This window comes from Spodoptera frugiperda, chromosome 29 (assembly GCF_023101765.2).
Source record: "Spodoptera frugiperda isolate SF20-4 chromosome 29, AGI-APGP_CSIRO_Sfru_2.0, whole genome shotgun sequence".
Taxonomy (NCBI): Eukaryota; Metazoa; Arthropoda; class Insecta; order Lepidoptera; family Noctuidae; genus Spodoptera; species Spodoptera frugiperda.
Genome location: NC_064240.1, coordinates 3,417,169 through 3,437,735, shown reverse-complemented (window position 1 = coordinate 3,437,735; position 20,567 = coordinate 3,417,169). Strand labels below are relative to the sequence as shown.

Sequence of the window (20,567 nt, the reverse complement as noted above, 5' to 3'; positions counted from 1 at the left end):
ACAGATGATGCTGCACGCGTGGAACAACTACAAGCTGTATGCTTGGGGCAAGAATGAGCTGAAGCCGATGTCGAAGCGAGCTCACTTGTCCAGCGTCTTCGGAGCGGGCGAACTAGGCGCTACCATCGTTGACGGTCTCGACACCCTCTACCTCATGGGACTCAACGACGAATTCCGAGAGGGCCGAGACTGGGTCGCTGAACATTTGCATATTAATGAAATCGTAAGTCGAACAAAGCCTGTTATTTGCAAATATTTAGGAAAAATGTTAAACTACAATCTTCTACGGAGTTAGGAAACGTCAATTTCATGCTTTATTGCCTCACAGTTATTTTACCAGTTTTATATTAAGAAAGATGTCAAACATTCATTATAAGTCTAGGTGCTAAACAGTTTCACATTTCCCTTAATATTCTAGTTAATGGAAGTGAAATGACATAAATAACTAAAGCTTTTATCTTTTTCATTAATTAACTGGCTCACTTCAATCAAGAGTACATCGATATCAATCCAATTGCTAAACTGGTCAAAGCGATGAATAACGCGTCTAATAATGGCCCGTTCATACGTTAGTCTAAACTAAGACTTGCGTATGTCGGCGATAACAAAGGCCAAGGGAGCCAGATTGCCACATTTCATCTACAAGTAGGGCACAACAAGTATTTAGGTATTCGTGTCAATGAGGAAATATCTAATTGATTTGTTTGCACTCTCGAAACCATTGATATATAAACCGCGTCTTTATAGAAACAGATGATTCGACGCTTCTCTTAAATGGGACTTGTTTTGCAGAATTATGTAGTATGTTGACATCATCATAATAATTATTATGTAAGCAATCAATATCCATACATAGTTCCAAACAAGGATATGTCTCATTGTAACTCGAATTGTAAATAATAAACAATAAGTTTGACAATAGCACAACAATTTGTTATCCAGACACCAGTGTCTGGTGCTGAGAATATCTAGACAATGGATTTGTAAAAACCCGGAATATCATATTGTTCATAAAATTTTAAATCTTTTGTTTTGACGTCTGTCGTAACTGCAATCACACGAAGTTTAGGTTTGCTGTTCAATGTTAGTTTTAGCTTAAACGCTTCCGCATCACCGAGTGAACGTTTTCCTTGAATCTCCTTAATTGTGTTTAACGATCCCCATGGGGTGTTCAGGCAATTTATCGTGTTTTTTTTTTCAGGATTCCGACTTATCTGTGTTCGAGACGACGATCCGGTTTGTCGGGGGTCTCCTGTCATGTTACGCGCTGACCGGCGACACGATGTTCCGAGACAAGGCGGCGGAAGTGGCCGACGCCTTGCTGCCAGCATTCGACACACCTACCGGGTTGCCATATGCTCTCATCAACCCGTCCACCAAGGTATGCCATTAAATCGCCGCCTTGCAGATGTCTGCTCATACGCTTAGCTAATTTGTTATTTTATCCCTTATATGATTGATTTACGAATGCCTCGTTGGTCGAGTGGTCGCAAATGCGACTGCCGGACAAAGGGTTTCGGGTTAATTCCCGGGCTGGGCAAAGTATTACTGGGTATTTTTTCTGTTTTTCGAAAATTTCTCAGAAGCAGCACGGAGTCTGAAATTGTGCACTGGGTGTACATTGTATCGCAACATGCCCTAAAGTGCACCTCTGCCTATCCCTTCGGGTGTGACGTGGCATCATAATTTACTACTGCAAACGATACATCAAAATTTTTCTAACTAAATTAAAATCATTGTCTCCTTCAATCTATTGACACAAAAAAGTAACTTAGATTTCTTTCATAGATGTATTGTATTATATTTATTATCTACTATAATATTTCATATCGTATTTATCGTATTTGTACTTGATAGGCAGTTGAACTGATAATGTGAACGATTTTGATACCATAAGTGTTTACTCTATCTTTCTTGTTCTTAGTAGCTCTCAATATAATTTAGATTATTTTACTTTACTTTCATAAAGCGAAACTATGCTATACTGATGTTAAGATGAAGTTCCCTTCATAAGTTACGACATACCATACATAACTTCACGCCTGTCTCCCAGGGTAGGCAGAGACAATGGAACACCAATTGCTACGATTCCTATTCACTCTTTCGCTTCATCAACAGGCATATCAGTCTTTTCATGCATGCTCCTCGGTTAAATGTACTTTTAATTTGGCCCTACTTTAATATATCGCCAATCTGGCCGCTATACCATCGCCATATAGTAAGAATCTTACAACTTTAATTGGCCAATGAGCAACACACACACACGTGTTATTATAAAATCTGACTTATATTAAAACTATAATAGTACCACACGTCATTAACATCTGGACCACCGCAAACATCTAAACCTATACACCCAGATTCTTTTATCACCAGCCAAATATTGTCTGAGAGTTAAATATCATTGTTACATTCCAAAGTCAATGTTTCTCATTATTGTTTGTTTCTTATTTAACACCGACCTCTAAAATAAAAGTTATTTTGACCATTTTAGTGTTCTTTTTAACCGATTTTGCGCGATTGGCGCGGTGGCTGGGTAACCGGCTGCCGCGCAACGTGTAACGGGTTCGATTCCCGCACAGCAACTCTTTGTGTGATCCACAAATTGTTGTTTCGGATCTGGGTGTCATGTGTATGTGAACTTGTATGTTTGTAAACGCACCCACTACACAGGAGAACTATACTATACTAGTGTGGAGCAACATTAAAAAAAAATCTTCAGTGAATCTGTATTTTTTTTTATAAAAGTTTTTTTCTATCTAGAAATGGAATGTTTGAATGATACCTAACTCTCAGAAAAAAATTGGCCGTCGATAAATAAAACAGGCTGTATAAGGATCTTGATCCGCGACTCTTAAATTTATCGTCCATATATTCTATAATCGCTTACTCGAGTCACGCACATATAATATATGATTGCAGCTATTAAATATCCTTGCAATGCTAATTAGATACGTTTGATTAATTGTGTTAATGAATCATAAATAGCGGTATAAAGCTGGTATAGTTTATACGAGTAGAATAATATGACATAATTATCGTAAGGACGTCTCACCGTCGTACAACTTTCCAATTTGTAAGCCATGATAAATGAAGGCAGATAATATTTTTATTTTTTTTATTTATTTAAAGGGCTTTGTCGCTTGGCGACCATATCGCCCAGTGCAGGAAAAACAAAGTTTGGTTACTTATTACAGATAATATTTAATACTAGTATTTAATAGAACAATTAAAATTAGGTTTTTTACCGACGGATCTTCAGTTTTTCTTCAGCTGAATAAATACTGAATAATATATTTTATGATAAAGAGTCTTAATACTAGGCACATCTCACTTTATACTAATTTTGATTTTATACTTATATCAATCATACAAATTAAATAAAACTATTAATTTCAGCAAATAGTCTTTCTTAAACTGCTAGGTTATTTTATAACTTTCGAAGTGAGTTCAATCGTATTCTCGCCCGACATTGGTTGAGATTATTCTCGCAACAATTGACATGGCGAATCGCGATTGAATTCACTTCCATCTTTCGAATTTAAAGGTGATATGTGTATCTACTTATCTATATTTTTCTAGTATCAACTCAGACATCAGTTACTAGAATACCATGCACACTATAATAAACCTTAACATAGTATGTAATAAAATTTATTTTCCTAAATCAACCCCGCCTGCAGGCTGCACGTACGTTACGTTAGTAAATTATCAGGCCACGGAACTGTTTATTAATCAAAGATCCAATTTCCTCCGTAATATGATGGCGTTAAAACAGGAAGGTTACAATAAATGCAATATCCTGATATATGGCTGGAGTTCCGCTTATCAGCTGTGTTAAGATAATTTTGTTAACGGTTTATTGGACATCTAATTACTAGGTCCCTACACACAGGTTTACGCGCAATAATTAAACCTTTATGAATATACAGTAAAATATTCCTCATTCACAATTGGGGAAAACTGCATGAAATTTTGTTCAGTAGTTTTCGAGTTTAGCACAAACGTGCAAATGGAAATTTTATTTTATAAGGAATTTCGTGCATAATTACATATTTTAATATTATACTGTTAAATGTTAGTAACTATGTTCTGTATGGCGACATACCTAATCAAGTGAATTTAAAATCAATGTAGATTTTTATTAGAAGTGGATTCGACACAAAGGTAAATGCGATAGTATTTCGACACGCGATATTTTCTATCGTGCTCATGTGATATTAAAACAGCCGTGTACTTTACCTAATATTGCTACTCAATCATAGTTATACTATTTTTATTTTATTTAACATACATATTTTACCTTATACACGGAAAATTAGAAGATTTCAAATTGATAGGCCCTATTACATGGGTCTTATGACACAAATAGTGAAAAGTGGGTGCACATATAGCGGCATTACGTGTGTATAATGTGCACCTCTGCCTACCCTCTCGGGAATAAAAGGCGTGACGTTGCACTAGAAACAGCCTACTAAAGCTGTTCCACACCCAAATCTTCTTATTTCACACTCTTTCTACTGTATTTCTATATCCAACGGTCCATTTATTAATGTTTTTTAACTAAGTTTTCCTTAACTTGATAACGCATTGCTCAATCATTCTCGCCTAGTGTGTTTATCAGCAAATTTTAGTTACGCGTGAATGAGTTGCTGTTACCATATCAAATTGCCTTAACCAGCAATGAATAGGATTTATTTTAATAGGTAGTATATGCGTCGCCATAGTAAATTCTGACATCCTGAATTTAATTCATATATCAGCCTAAATTGAATCTCAACTACCTATAAACTTTTACATATCTATTTACTAGAGGAAGTAATCAATATTTTAGTCTTTACTTGATGATGAGAATACAAAACCATTTATATTTAAGGTTAGAAGGTACCACTTTATCCTTGCTATCACTATATTGTGTATATTTTGCAGGCAAGCCGTCAATACCACTGGGCGGGTCCGAACAGCATCCTATCTGAGCTGGGAACGCTTCACCTCGAGTTCACGTACCTCAGTGACGTCACGGGCCGTGATAGTAAGCACATTTGTCATAATCCAATATTATTAACAACGATTCATCACGTCCTCTTGAAACGTCCGAGCCGGCGCGACACGGCTCGCACTTTACTTTCTTTTTGTTATTTGAAAGATGGAGGACTCGGAGCAGCGTCAGGACTTCGGAACTTGTATTTAAACTACATGTTTGAATCTCTTTTAGTTTGCTACTAAATTCTGTACGGAGTTTTGACCGTTACGTTTTCGTTTCTTCTGTGAATAGTTTTGGGTTTGAAACGTATGGAGATTTCTTATAAGTTAGAGTTGGACAAAAGAAAACTTACACACTAATACACATAACAGAAAACATCTTAGAAGTTAGGACACCTAAAAATATGTTTAATTACTATCATTCTCTAGAACTCTTTTTCTACATATGTAAATGTGAACTAAAATGCTCCATTAAAAAGCTACAATTTTATTTAGACGGTCCATAACGAATGTCTTTTACAGTTTACAGGCAGAAAGTGAGCCGCATCCGTGAGGTTTTGGATCAGATCGACAAACCCGGCGACTTGTACCCCAACTTCATCAACCCGCGCACTGGACAATGGGGACAAAGTAAGTACATACAAACATAACATATATACAAAAAATCTGAAAAATCTAGGTACATACTATTCATACAAACATTTACTATGGCGAGTCACATCAGACAAATCTAGGTGTATACTAATGCATCTGATAATGGGTCTAACAATTAGTGGATAGTGGGTTTTTGAGGACAGAAGGTAGTCTATACAAAATATTCACGTATATAACATAGAAAAAAATCCATGCTACACTGATAATACAATACATTTTTAGTTGTCATTCCGCTTGAAGATGTATTATCAGCATGCGATAATTAATAAAAGCAATTATTGTATTATTAGTATGTTGACATACAGCCAAACCCGGTTACCCCTCTGACCCGACTCAAAATTAAAAGAAACCCATACCAGGAAAACAAAACAAATAGGTATTTAAATGATAGTATTTACGAATGTATGTAATGCTAAATGTTATTACATGTAAAACATTTTACTGATAAGTAGTTTATTGTTTCTTGCCTACACGTGATACTGAAATCGGATTATAATATTATAATGTATTTATTGTGAGGAGTAAGTGTGGGAGAGCCATGTTTCGGCACGAATGGGCCGGCTCGACCGGAGTAATACCACGGCCTCACAGAAAACCGACGTGAAACAACGCTTGCGTTGTGTTTCGTTGTGTGAGTGAGGTTACCGGAGGCCCAATTCCCCCCTTCCCAATCTTCCCCATCCCCATTCCCGAACAACAACCCTTAAATTCCTAACTCCCAAAAAGCCGGTAACGCACTTGTAAAGCCTCTGGTGTTTCAAGTGTCCATGGGCGGCGGCGATTGCTTACCATCAGGTAATACGTCTGCTCGATTACCGGCATGTCCCATAAAAAAAAAAAAAAAAAAAAAAAAAAAATATATCCGATGTAGATTGTTAATCTTTAGTTGTTTATTTAATACACAATCAATGACTAACAACACTATCGATTGGAATATACACCAATAAAAAATATAATTATTATTTTCATATAAAGCTAAAGAGTTTCGTTCGAATTTTATAATTATTTTTGTATTGGATAGTCAATAGAAACCGAAGCAGCGGGTGAAACATCACAGGAGTTTTGTAGTAAAAAAATTAAATAAAATTAATGGCAATGCATTTTCATAAAAAAATATATCTATCTTCTATCTTTATCTTTATATGTATATAAAAATCAATTGCTGTTAATTAGTCTCGCCAAAACTCGAGAACGATTGGACTGATTTGGTAAATTTTGGTGTTGAATTATTTGTAGAAGTCCAGGGTAGGTTTGAAAGGTGAGAAAAAAATGTTTGAAGCAGTACGAATTTTGCCGGGTCAGCTAGTAAAATATAAAAATATGGCAATCATTTTAATCTGTGTCACAAATGTCGTAATTGCCCACCAACGTGGCCAATATGACAAAACAACTTGAAAATCTTATCAACAAAGGTTACCTCCGTATCTACTTGCGTATGATACGATACTCTACTAAAAATGTGGAAATCCCAAGAATAAGGTCAGCTTACTAAACAACATAATCGTTAATAGTCAATGCCAATACCTACTCGGTTTTTTTGATAATATTCGTTGAAAGGTCCCGCCCCAAGATAAATATTTATTTTGTAAATTAAAATAAAACAGACTTTTCTAATACATCCCGCACTTGCCTATCCTTATTTTTTAGAACCTTGGAAAATTACTTCGGCTTGTTAGTAAAATTATGTAAGATTGTAAATTATTACTAGTAATGTTTCTGCCAGCGGCTTTGCCCACATCCCCGTGGGATAACAGTGGTCTATCGATGTGTTATTCCAGACCATAATCTACCCCTGTTTTCATCTCGACCTCTTCGGCCGTTTTGACGTGAAAGAGTAACAAACAAACATAGTAACAAAAGACGTACAAAATTTCGCATTTGTAATAATACTCGTAGTAGGATATTTACGTCTAAAAGTTAAGTTATAAATATTGTCGTTATCATAACAGTACTCGAATTCACATAAACAACTGAATAGGTATTTCTTTTCTCTCTTTTTTTTCTTTAGAACTGAACTTTTAGATAACTGTTTGTTTGAAGACTTTTATCAAGTAGTTATACTTATAAGAAGTCGGTTTAGTGATGATAACCGCGTTTTAGTACGAATTCTCATAAACTTTAGCACGGAACGGAATGGTTATGCGACATCTACGGTTAGCCGGATATTTTATAACTAGAGAAGGATTAAACCCATTAAAAATATCGAAATCAGCCACTCCGAGCTTCCTTACTAAGCTGACTTCAGCTGGAACAATTGAACATTTAATAGACTGAGGCAGTCAAAGTAGATACCGAAAATTTGTCTTAATACTTATAGATACTTTTGACATCCACGGGAGTTAAAACCAAACACTCCCCAAGGAATAGCATGTTATGTTTCAGCTTCCTAAGACCAATAGTATCGGTAACTCAGTCACCCGTTGCCGTACTCAGAGTCATTTACTGCCGATTTCAATAACTGATCCCAATCCAAAATGTTAAGATTAAGATTGGTTATTGAAATTGGCCTTAGCATTTGTTTTCAATACAAAATCGTTACTAAGGAATAGTTTAAGTAATCATAAAATGTCTCCGATTGCTGCAGTCAGTAACGGAAAAGTTTTATATAACAGAATAAGAAAAAGATATAACTTTAATATGCTTAGTACGTCTATTGCAGTAGTTTGAGTGCTTACCACTTCCTTGCTCTAACACTGATGACGTCACAAACTCAAATGCCGCAATGAACGCGGAACTTTGCGTATTATTTCCTAACTTGGGCTGTCGCCTTTAAAGATATTTGCGTTACCACTAAAGTTGAGGACGAAATCTTTATGTTTTCAACGTTTTCTTGTAAGTCGAAGTCTCATAGGCTGGACGTTTCATTGCTGAAATAGTGATTTGGCGTTGATTTCCATGTAGGAAAAAGTCATAAATTATGTTATCGGCTTAATCACGTAACTGTTTGACGAGGAACTCTACTAGTTTCAAGCCATGCTAGAGGCCCATATTCATAAGCAGTATTCCGCGACACACGACGCGGCGATTGTCGCGCTGTTACTGCATGCATGGCTTGAAACTAGTCGAGTTCCTCGTCAAACAGTTACGTAAGTAAGCCGATAACATAATAATTAATTTAGTATGTGACACGAAAATTTTAATAAGACAAAATTGTTGTTTCGATATCAAAATTATCAGTATAATAACTAATCATATGTTAATCCTTGTGTATCCTCCTCATTAATATTACTTATCGATGGACGCTATCAGTGGCTACGTCTTACAATTTACACTATCAGGAAAGCTTGATTCAAGGTCGGATACACTTGAAAGACGCTTTGATTAGGTCAATACATTAGCCCCTTTGACCTCTGAGCATGCAGGTTTACTGACCACTGCATCAAGACAAAAGACTCATCGGAACGTGATTGGGTTTGGCTACTTTAGTTTATCTCATGTTTGGTTTAAGAGCGTTTGAAAGAGTCTTCATAATCCTTATTATATCCACATTATGTCCGCCTTTGTACCATTATTGTGCAATAAGTTTTAGGGAACAGAGAGTAAAGTTCCCTAAGAAAAGGAGGATCCTCCGACCAGACGAGGTGATCAGCCTGGCGGGCTTTCTGCCCAACTGTTGTTCGTTGGGATTTTCTATCCGTGTTAATTCGCATGCAAACTTCATATGTGCGATGCAGTATATTTTTGACGTCATCCATTGATTTGCTCGTCGATAGTCTATGTGCGACTTCTGTCATCTGCCACTTGTCACTTGTCAATGTGTCGCCACATCACTCCCCCCCAAGACCGGAGGTCGATCCTGTTGAGACAGGCTGTCGATGCTTGAGATGAGCGGTGCCAGAGCCAGTGTAGAATGTCCCTAGTTCCAGTGAGTCGGAACTGTGCCGCTGAATGCCCAGTGAGTCGGGTGAGCGGTGCAGGGTGATACTCCAGTGAGTCGGAGTAGTGAAGCTCGCAGTGTCCCACGGTGAGTCGGGGAATTGATGCTGCGAGGGTAGGTGCGTAGTGGCGGGCGTCTGCGTTGACGGGAGGAAGACGTCCTCAGACCGTGTGCAGAGTGCTGTGCCTAGACGCTGATGAGGCCGTAGGGAAGAACCAGGCTGCATATCTTCGATGTAGCGTATGGTGGTCCCTGATGAGGCCGAGGATGCTGGATGGCTGCGACTTGATTACCGCTCAGCGGAGAAGTGATGGGTGAGGGAGATGGCGATAAGGATGACGGTGCTGATCTGCTCCGTGAAGGTTGGTTTCAATCACGTCGGGGGTCACCACTTTAGGGAACAGAGAGTAAAGTTCCCTAAGAAAAGGAGGATCCTCCGACCAGACGAGGTGATCAGCCTGGCGGGCTTTCTGCCCAACTGTTGTTCGTTGGGATTTTCTATCCGTGTTAATTCGCATGCAAACTTCATATGTGCGATGCAGTATATTTTTGACGTCATCCATTGATTTGCTCGTCGATAGTCTATGTGCGACTTCTGTCATCTGCCACTTGTCACTTGTCAATGTGTCGCCACAAAGTTTAAATAAATAAGTTTTGGTCATCCCAAATTACCTTCTTGAAATCCGTGTAATATTATTTTTTTCTATTTTCTCCTGTACTAGATAATATACCATTTCAAATTGGACTTACCAAACTATGGCCATAGGTCAGAATATCATACAAATTAAATATGACAATTATACAAATTCAATAAATATTTTTTGCCAGTTGTCTGACCTATGATCACATTATTTGTTTATTTTTTCAGGGCACATGTCTCTGGGCGCTCTAGGCGACTCGTTCTACGAGTACTTACTGAAGGCGTGGCTGATGTCTGGTGGCGCTGACGAGCAGGCTCGTATCATGTTCGACACAGCCATGCAGGCGGCGCTCGACAAAATGCTACGCGTCTCGCCCTCCGGCCTCGCTTACCTCGCCGAGCTCAAGTACGGACGTATCATTGAAGAGAAGATGGACCATCTCTCCTGCTTCGCTGGTCAGTTTACTTTCTTTACAAATAAAAACGAACTTTATCGCAATATATTAAAGGTTGTCTGCCTCGTTGGCCGAGTGGTTGCAAGTGCGACTGCCGGGTTCTAGGTCTCGGGTTCGATTCTCGGGTCGGGCGAAGTATTACTGGACTTTTTTCGGTTTTTCGAAAATTTCTCAGTGGTAGCACGAAGTCTGGAAATGTGCCCGGTATATGGCAATAGGCTCACCACCTATTATATGGGACTTACAACATAAATTGTGAAATGTGAGTGTACATTGGCAATATGTGCCATAATGTGCACCTCTGCCTACCCCTTCAGGGATTAAAGGCCTGACGTTATAAGTAAGTATTGGTTGTTAATATAAATGTAATCATGTTTCCAGGCGGTATGTTCGCGTTGGCGTCGACTACCCTGGACAACTCGATGTCGGAGCGCTACATGGACGTGGCCAAGAAGCTGACCAATACCTGCCACGAGAGCTACGCGCGATCTGAAACCAAACTCGGCCCTGAAGCATTCCGGTAATACATCCATAGGAACTCATGAAATCAAATTCCTGATAAAATAAAAATTTATGAAAATTTGTTCACGCCACATTGAATTTGTGGTTCAGTTATGTTATAGATAGGTATATGGGTACTTTATATCTCGAAAATGCGAGTGAAGCCACTGACTAGCTAGAAGATTTTAACTTTTGTAAAATTGTAAGATTTATAATTATTTGCATGACAACCAGGCCAAATGTATATATATGGTTCTCTCAAAATGTAATTTACCATCCTATTCTTAGGCTGCCTGTCCACCGGAGCGGATATTAACCAATAGGACTGCACAAAATCTCCGCTCCTCTTTAGTGGACAAATTTTGTGTACTCCTATTGGTTTATATTTCTCCGTTTCTCCGCTCCGCTGCCTCGCTCCGCTCCGGTGGACAGGCAGCCTTATGTACCTACATTCTAAGCAAATAAAGATATATTATTATGAAATATTATGAAAAATAAAACAGTTGTTGTAATTACAAATTGCCTGTTCCAGATTCTCCAACGCGGCTGAGGCGCGTGCACAGAAGAGCAATGAGAAGGTGTACCTCCTGCGGCCGGAGACGTTCGAGAGCTACTTCATCATGTGGAGACTCACCAAGCAACAGATGTACCGAGACTGGGCCTGGGAGGCTGTGCAGGTACGACACTACTGTTTGAACAAGTGATAAACCTATATCTATAACTTGCAAACGCGGAGAACTCCGTTTGGCCACCAATGATTTTCCCTCTTTTCTGCTTTTCTCTTAAAACTTTACTGGATATCTTTAGTATAAACCTAACGGAGCTCGAGACCTTTCCAACGAATGCAAAACCGTTGAAATTTGTCCGTGCGATCTGGAGTAGGAAAACCCAACTTATTTTTATATTATAGACTATCTTGTGCTTTAACGATATCTACGTCTATGTAGACTGCACTAACGGTTCGTAGTTGGTGCAAAGTATGAAAGGGTTCGATTCCTGCACGGAACAATTCTTTATGTGTTCCATAATATGTTGTTCTAGGTGTGATGTACATATAAAAAATTATGTTTGTAAACGCACTCACGAGTTACGACGTAGGAAGAAGTCCTAGTGTGGGGCAATATTTTTTAAGTAAGTAGAGTTATAACTCGACTATGTATTATTTTCAGGCTCTGGAGAAACACTGCCGCGTTGAGGGCGGCTACACCGGTCTCGTGAACGTCTACCACGCCAACCCTCAGGGAGACGACGTGCAGCAGAGCTTCTTCCTCGCTGAGACACTCAAGGTATACCTCTTATACATATTGACAACTAGCTACTTCCGCGCGGTTTCACCCGCTCTGCTCGGCTCCTATTGGTCATAGCGTGATGTTTTATAGCCTATAGCCTTCCTCGATAAATGCACTATCCAACACAAAAATAATTATTCAATTCGGACCAGTAGTTCCGGAGATTAGCGCGTTCAAACAAACAAACAATCAAATATTGGTATAGATATCTACAGTAGAACACAGAGTTATATTTTAAGACACTCTTTTAAAGTATTCAAGTATTTATTTTATCCATAATGTACACAGGTGTTGGAAAATACAGTATTAAGTCACAATTATGGCTCCTGTCGGGCACAGCAAATTATAAAATTCGTAGGAGAGAGGAATGGCGTTTAATATTAAGTGAGCTCGTAGCATCGAGTCTTACAACAGTATTACATGATTTCAATGTCAGTTTTAAGTTGAAAACTAACATTTATTACCTTAAACGTAAAATATATTTTCAAACGACTATATTATATGAAGAAAGGCAAAAAAATTATTACCGTACATTATTAACTGTTTTAGTAATTCTATACTATAGCTCGATACTATACATATTGTGTTTCAATAACCTTGCTCTATTTCCGCGCCACCAATTTATTTTATGCCCATTAATTGATCTGACCTTAATGTAATTGGTGAGACACTGAGCTATGACTAATTGACTATGGTCCAAATAATATGCGCACCGTGTTATGTTGCATTTTATTTATGCCTTTTCAGTACTTTAGTGTTGTTTCCTGACAATTTCCAACATATTATTAAGTAGTGTTCTAGTTATTAGCCCAAATTTTTTTTTTACCATATTGAACTTTATTCAACCCTTTTTTTTTTTTGATGACCGGGGAACCTTCGGAAGGCATCTAGCTTTCTGGGGATAAAAGACTAGGGAGTGTGGGATTTTAACCTCACTAAAATTACCCCAGTGGCCACCCTCAACACCTGTAAGGGGCACCGAAACTTTATTCAAAGCTAGTAAGAGTTTAATTTTATAGTCCAGTCAAATAAGGCAAAATTAGGTAAGAATCTCGGAATGCGAGATACCCAGCTGTAATTTTGTATATACTTGTATATTGACCCCCTAAAACTTGTCTCAAAACCTACATATGGTAGGGTGTAAGCAACCCTTAAAATTCAGGGTCAAAGGGCCCAAAAATCGTTTTTTTGCGGTTTTTTCGAAATATCTCATTTCCTATGGGTTTTTGGTAGTTGTATTCAACAGCAATATGGTGAAATACAAAATTCTCTACAACTTTTGTCTAAACTTTTTTTTTATACGGTGAACCGTTTTCGAGATAGAGGGCGGAGAGCGCGCGGTCACTGCATCTCTTCAAAAAAATTTTTTTTCGTCTAACCTATCCGTGATGGTTGGCTACGGATAGGGCATTAAAAAATACGTCATGGTTCCTAAAACCATTTTTGAAAGATAGACGCTTCCAAAGTGGAAAAATGAGGTCTATAGAATGTGTCCTGCCCTCTAACTTTTAAAATAAGTGAGTAAGAAAACTAAAAAAAAAAAATATGCTGTAGATTTTAATGGAAACTTTCAACGAAAATTGGTTTGAATGAGATATCATAATTAGTTTTTAAGAATTGATTAAAAGAATTGAGAAAGTGGAAAATTAAGTGTGTTTTTTTTAAAATGTATCAATTCTTAAAAACTAATTATGATATCTCGTTCAAACCAATTTTCGTTGAAATTTTCCATTAAAATCTACAGCATATATTTTTTTTTAGTTTTCTTACTCACTTATTTTAAAAGTTAGAGGGCAGGACACATTCTATAGACCTCATTTTTCCACTTTGGAAGCGTCTATCTTTCAAACGATTGATTTTGACGAAAAATGGTTTTAGGAACCATGACGTATTTTTTAATATCCTATCCATAGACAACCATCACGGATAGGTTAGACGAAAAAAAATTTTTTTGAAGAGATGCAGTGACCGCGCGCTCTCCGCCCTCTATCTCGAAAACGGTTCACCGTATAAAAAAAAGTTTAGACAAAAGTTGTAGAGAATTTTGTATTTCACCATATTGCTATTGAATACAACTACCAAAAACCCATAGGAAATGAGATATTTCAAAAAAACCGCAAAAAAACGATTTTTGGGCCCTTTGACCCTGAATTTTAAGGGTTGCTTACACCCTACCATATGTAGGTTTTGAGACAAGTTTTAGGGGGTCAATATACAAGTATATACAAAATTACAGCTGGGTATCTCGAATTCCGAGGTGAATTCCTAAATTGACTGGACTATTAATCGATATTTTTAACTAACATTTTGATTTCCGTTTCAGTACTTATACCTGATATTCGGTGACGATTCGTTCCTGCCGCTCGACGAGTGGGTGTTCAACACGGAAGCCCATCCATTCCCGATCAGGGGCAAGAACCCACTGTACCGCGCTGTCGACAAACCGGTCCTGCCAGAACCTGCGCACGCGCAGAACAACAGGATATAAGACCGTCACTCAAGTAATTTGTTTTAAAAATGTTTCATTTTGTTAGAACTGAAGAAGCCAGACTGTACCAACAGTGTCTGGTTAGGTACAGACGAGCGTAAGAGGCAAGGAGAATAATAAATGAACTTTGAAACTTTGTTCCGATTCGTAAATCTAGAGTGACATTCAAATACCGATAATATGTGATCTTTTTTCTACTAAATGTCTTATTTAACCTACTATATAAAAATGAAAAATGCTGACGATTAGAATTGTGTCACTTTCATGTAGGTTTTAATAACAATTTTCAACACAAATGAAGAATTTCGATTTGTGTGTGATTGTCGTTTGTGTACCAATCCTCTCGAATTACGAATCGGATAGTTTACGTTTCGTCTCGTCGTACCGTTGTTATTATTCGCGTTCGCTTCTTGGAGACACAAAGTTGCATAATATGCCAGTCGCTTCAGTCGTGAGATCTGTAAGCATTTCTTATGACCGAATTACTAAATGCCGCACTCAATACCTTTAATGATTACTTAAACTATTTCTTAGTATCGAAAGCAATTGCTAAGGACTGGGTTAGGTAACCATTAAACGACTCTGAGTAGGCGGTTAGTCCTCTTTTCTTTGGAAATTGATTTAGACAAAAATTATAGGTCTACTACTAAAAGTAATTTATAAATTTTGGTATGCATTTTGCAGTAGTTGTTTCTGTATACTTGTTTGTGAATAAAGTATCCCTTCTTTCGTTATCTAATAATAACCTCGACACTAAATTATTTGTCAAACATCTATTGTACACGCTCTATATCCTACGTATATTCTCAAATTTTTGGTACGTAGTTATAAAATTAATAATAAGACGTAGTTGATTCAATCAATTTTTAAAGGACGCATATGTTATACTGATGCGTATATAAGTAATTTAGGAGTGCAGTAAGGGTTTTAAAGTAAACATACAAGTATCATATCGATTTAAATTAATCATTCCAAGAGATGAAAGTGTTTGTAGACTTGCAAGCCGGCGCGCCGTGTCCAATAATGCTACCAAGTAGGGTGATGTTGCTCAAGTCAATTAGTGAGGTGAGATGGCGAATGGCGACACCGTAGTGTAAATATATAACGGTATATAACGTTATCAACATGCAGTTCAAATGTTCTGATCTCAGTCGGCAGATGAGCACTAGTTCTAACACAAACGGCTCCCATACTACCGTGATAATATGACAGCTTTCCACGTCAAATGAAGAACTTATGTGTGTCGCATTTAACTATGATCACTTTCTTATTGGTACATTGTTAAACTATATGTATATTATGAACGATGAACGTTATTTATTTATTAGCTATGAATACTCAGTTTGTAGTTAATACAATCATAGGTCAATACAATTACCAAAATTTTAATTATTATTTATTTTATTGTAATGCAAGTTTCGGTAAAATTTTCTTATTATACATGAGATTGAGATTAGATATGTTATCAAATGTATTGTGGATAAAGATCTGATGTAGGTGAGATGGCTCAGTAGTAACGACCAATGTAAACTTATTGTGGGCATTACTAAGTAATATGCACAAACGTTATGAGTTAATTAGAGTCGCAGCTTCGAACACAGGACAATATTAGATTAATAAACTTTCTGTGATTTTTTTGTATGTGCTCTCCTTGTTTTGATTGCATAGCCGACACCGCTGGGAGTTATATTTTGTTTGTCGTTGTATACTGCATTTGTTTTTCCCTGTACCCTTAGTAAGAGTTTGCTTTACGTTTAAAGTTATCGAAACGAAAGCGCCGATCGGCTCTCTGATTGGCCGGCTCGAATAAACCAACCAATTAGAGCGCCGAACGCGCTCTCGTTTTGATTAGGTTAAGTAAGGTACTACTTGGTACTAAGAGTACTGAACTGTGTTCGAAGCATGGACCTCAAACTATCTACTTAATCTACGCTTTACCGACTTCACCAGTGACGATACACACACAGCTATCGTACTCCATTCTACAAAACACATAAAGCAACGGGTTAATTTTTAATTAGATATATCTATTGATATGTAACTTACCAGGTAATAGGAAAAAATATTTTTATTTATTGAACTTTTAATTTACTGTTTTCGTATCTTATATAAATGAAGTTTGTTTTGAGTCGGATCTCGTATTTATAAACTGGAAATATATTTTCTATATTATTTTATTGACGTATCATAATAATTCGGTTTTGTAACAAACTAACATATCTGTTAATAGAGTGTAGTGTGTGATGTAATGGGGTAGGCAGGGAAGGCACGTCCCTCGACCTTGTAGAGCATTGTTCAGTTCAAACTTTGGAGTGATGTAGTTTATATAGTTTTAAAACATTTTCTGTTCAAATATTGAATACAACTCCATCTATGTTTCAATACATCGCAACATTTACTTATCCGTTTTACAAACAGAAGCTGTTCGCTTTGACATTTATGTGATTTTAATATACAAAGTTACATATTATATTTTATTATTCTTAAATTTCTGCACCTGTTAATAAAGCATTAAAATAATCGTATAATTATTTATAATTATATTATTTGTTGAATAAATATTCTGTTTGTTTGAAATTAATGGAAATACAACTCCACTAGGCATTGGATCACTCACTGATATTAGACAAAGTAGTTTGAATAACTGTAAATTTTGTATATAATAGTCATAGACGATAAAATATTTTAGTTTTAGGTTTCTGTGTGTAGATTAACATTGTTATTTTTTAAATTAAGAGTTGTGGGTGTGCGTCTGTTGATGTACATATAAAAATTTATGTTTATTGTATTTATATAATTTATATTTTGTACTGCCATGTTACGCGGCCGCTGCCCACTATGTACCGTCATAGGAACTGTTGAAAACAAAACTGCAAGAATGAATATTATGATAGAACTTTCAACTCTAAAGTATTTAGCTGAAATGCTAGAGTTCCTTGCAGTTCATAATTCCTGATACTGGCTAGCATTTAACTTTATATTCCTTTTGTATTCTGCTCAATTTGATTTGTAAAGACCTTAAGGGTCTGTGGAGAGTCCCCAAAGCCACAGTATAGAGAAAAAATCGCTCACATTGAAAATAATAGTTATCAAACAAATGTGCGAATATTGGAAATTACAAAGATATTGGTATTACAATTTAGTTTCAATAAATATGTTCGTGTGGTTTATTTTGTAATATAATGCACTAATCGCAAAATGGCATAATAATTGATAAGACATGTCTGTTTATGTGACTAATTTTAATATAGAAATGGATGCTAACATTTGTCTTGTATAATGCCAGGGCCACACATGCGCACACTTGTTAGTTCACATAGTGTTAGCACGGACATTTGACGCTCTTTCATCCGTGTCAAAAGATTAGAAGAAACAACTGCGCATATGTGTGGCGCCAGCATAAGATAATTTTAATATATACCCTGTATGATTCTGGGACATTAAAAGAATATATCAAGAATACTGCCTTCCTGTACATTATCCTAAGTGAATGTCGATGTATACAAGTCCTGCTCGCCTCTGAGATAGTTGCGCATGTACTGTAACAGATGTATGTATGACAATTGTAGTTTAAATAATAATGTACATTTCAGTTATTAATAAAACATGTTTATAAACATTATTGCGTTGTTTTTCTCATCCGATGGTACCTTTAGTGTGTTCCATAAGCTATCGAGTACCCTTGGTGTAACCTTATTAATAAATTGAACCCGAAAAGTAATTAATGAAATAATGAGGAATAAAAAACCATTTTTATTATTGGTATCTCAGTGAAAACCTATTAGATTCGACTTTGAAATACGAAATGCAATTCATTTTCGTACACGATAGATTTTATTTTTAAAGAAAGAAGTGGGCTATTTGACGCTGAAATTAACGCCCATCTCACAAAATTCACAAAAACAAAATTATTTCAATTAATTAATTTACTCATTCGGAATGTTTCCCTTTCATTCTCTTGTTTACTTAATTGAAAATCTGGATTAACAATATAATAAGGGACACAACACTTCTAAGAAGATTGTTAGGGAATATTTAGTACGTTTAAAGTAAAACGACTATTACATAAAAGCATCTTCATCGGTGTTGAATTAAGTATCGATCGTATACCAGCACTGAGCCAAACCTAAGTTAAAGGTTTGGTGGACTCAAAAGCCTAAAACAGACGTGTATTCGATTGTCAAGTTGGGGCACGGCTGATGGCTAGGCAACCATCAGCCGTGCAACGTGTACTGGGTTCGATTCCCGCACGGAGCGACTCTTTGTGTGATCTACAAATTGTTGTTTCGGGTTTGGGTGTCATGTGTATGTGAACTTGTTTATTTGTAAACGTACCCACGATACATGAGAAAATTCGAATGAAAAAAAAATAAACTTGTCAGCTAACAATATTCTCAGTAGGTAATAAGTCGAAGGTAAACTAGAAGCTTAAGAAAAACACTTAAAATAACATCTACAAAAGACGCTAGTTTAATAGGAAATCATAACGTCGAGTTGTAAAACAGGTAACCTTCGTGTTGTCAACACTGCAAGGTTACTTCGCCTGCCGGGAACAGGGCCCCTAATTGGATGGCTTGCACAAATGTTAGCCCGTGGCGTAGACAATCATGGCGCGGCATTTAGAGCTTATGACTTCGTTACCTTTCGCCACCCTCTTTATAGGTCGGAGCCGTCGCTAGCAGGCCAAGAGTTATGAGCTCCTATTACCTTATCATTTTGTTCATAGGTTCCTACTTGGAGTACTTAGTTAATGTTATAAGGGTTTAAAACTGTGGCATACCTAATTTTGTTTAGCATATGAACGGATAGCATAATCTTTTTTGGGCAGAAAGTTTCGCATACACACATTATCATAATTCGAAACTCCTAATTTTGTTAATAAGAATTATCAGGTCTATAATAATTGAAAAGTCACTATCATAACATATCAGCATTACCAGCAAGCTTCGTTTTCGCTTCTGTCACGGCACAAGCAATGTGGAGTTATATGGGATGGGCGGCTGCACGCGAGCTTATTGTTGCAGTCACACATAACTATAACGCAACTTTGAAAGCATAATGAAAGTTATCAATACGTGTAGATAGACATACTACCACTCTCTAAGCTTGAAGGTTCCTTAATATGTCTACAATATTCCAAAATATGGTAACCTATGAATAGGTAATCTAATAATCTGACACACCCACGTAGCGATTCACATTCTTATCGACGGTAACGAATTATGAAAGAGATGTATGTAAAAATGTCGAAATATAGAACCCTTAGACCAGCATCTTCTAAGAAAGTTTTGTGGTAACTAATCAGTATCTAACATTCCTTAAGTCTTACATCAAACCCTGAGTCTAAGTCCTCAGATCACGTCTTAAGCCGAGAAATTAAGGTATATAACCCAGCCACTAGCATAGCAATCAGACCTTGACAATTTAGGTCTTATTGTCTCTATAGCCTCTTCTTACTAGTCGAAATGGATCTAGCTTAATGACCTCTAGTACACATCAAGTATTAGTGTTCAGCCTAGATTCCGGCCTATTTAAAAATGAGATCAGCTAGTCTCCTAAATGAGTCACAATCTGGCACAGTTCAGTTAACGAGCTATGAAACCTGCACGACACCTTTCAAGCCAACAAATATTGTTTCAATCAGAGGACTAAAGACCATTTTCTTTATGGTCGTGGGACG

General features: G+C 36.9%; 1 protein-coding gene across 2 annotated transcripts in view; it reads left to right on the top strand.

Annotated features, from left to right (window-relative positions):
- LOC118268143 (mannosyl-oligosaccharide alpha-1,2-mannosidase IA-like) overlaps positions 1 to 18,509 on the top strand; it is a 57,215-nt gene extending 38,706 nt beyond the window's left edge. For both annotated transcript variants that reach the window (XM_035582445.2, XM_050706718.1), the window contains exons 2-10: positions 5 to 223; positions 1,202 to 1,381; positions 4,930 to 5,032; positions 5,506 to 5,613; positions 10,383 to 10,610; positions 10,991 to 11,129; positions 11,643 to 11,787; positions 12,280 to 12,396; positions 14,723 to 18,509. In XM_035582445.2, coding sequence (XP_035438338.1) covers positions 5 to 223; positions 1,202 to 1,381; positions 4,930 to 5,032; positions 5,506 to 5,613; positions 10,383 to 10,610; positions 10,991 to 11,129; positions 11,643 to 11,787; positions 12,280 to 12,396; positions 14,723 to 14,887 — 1,404 coding nt within the window. In that variant the 3' untranslated portion in view covers positions 14,888 to 18,509. The remainder of the gene's footprint in view (positions 1 to 4; positions 224 to 1,201; positions 1,382 to 4,929; positions 5,033 to 5,505; positions 5,614 to 10,382; positions 10,611 to 10,990; positions 11,130 to 11,642; positions 11,788 to 12,279; positions 12,397 to 14,722) is intronic.
- The last annotated feature ends 2,058 nt before the right edge of the window (positions 18,510 to 20,567 follow it).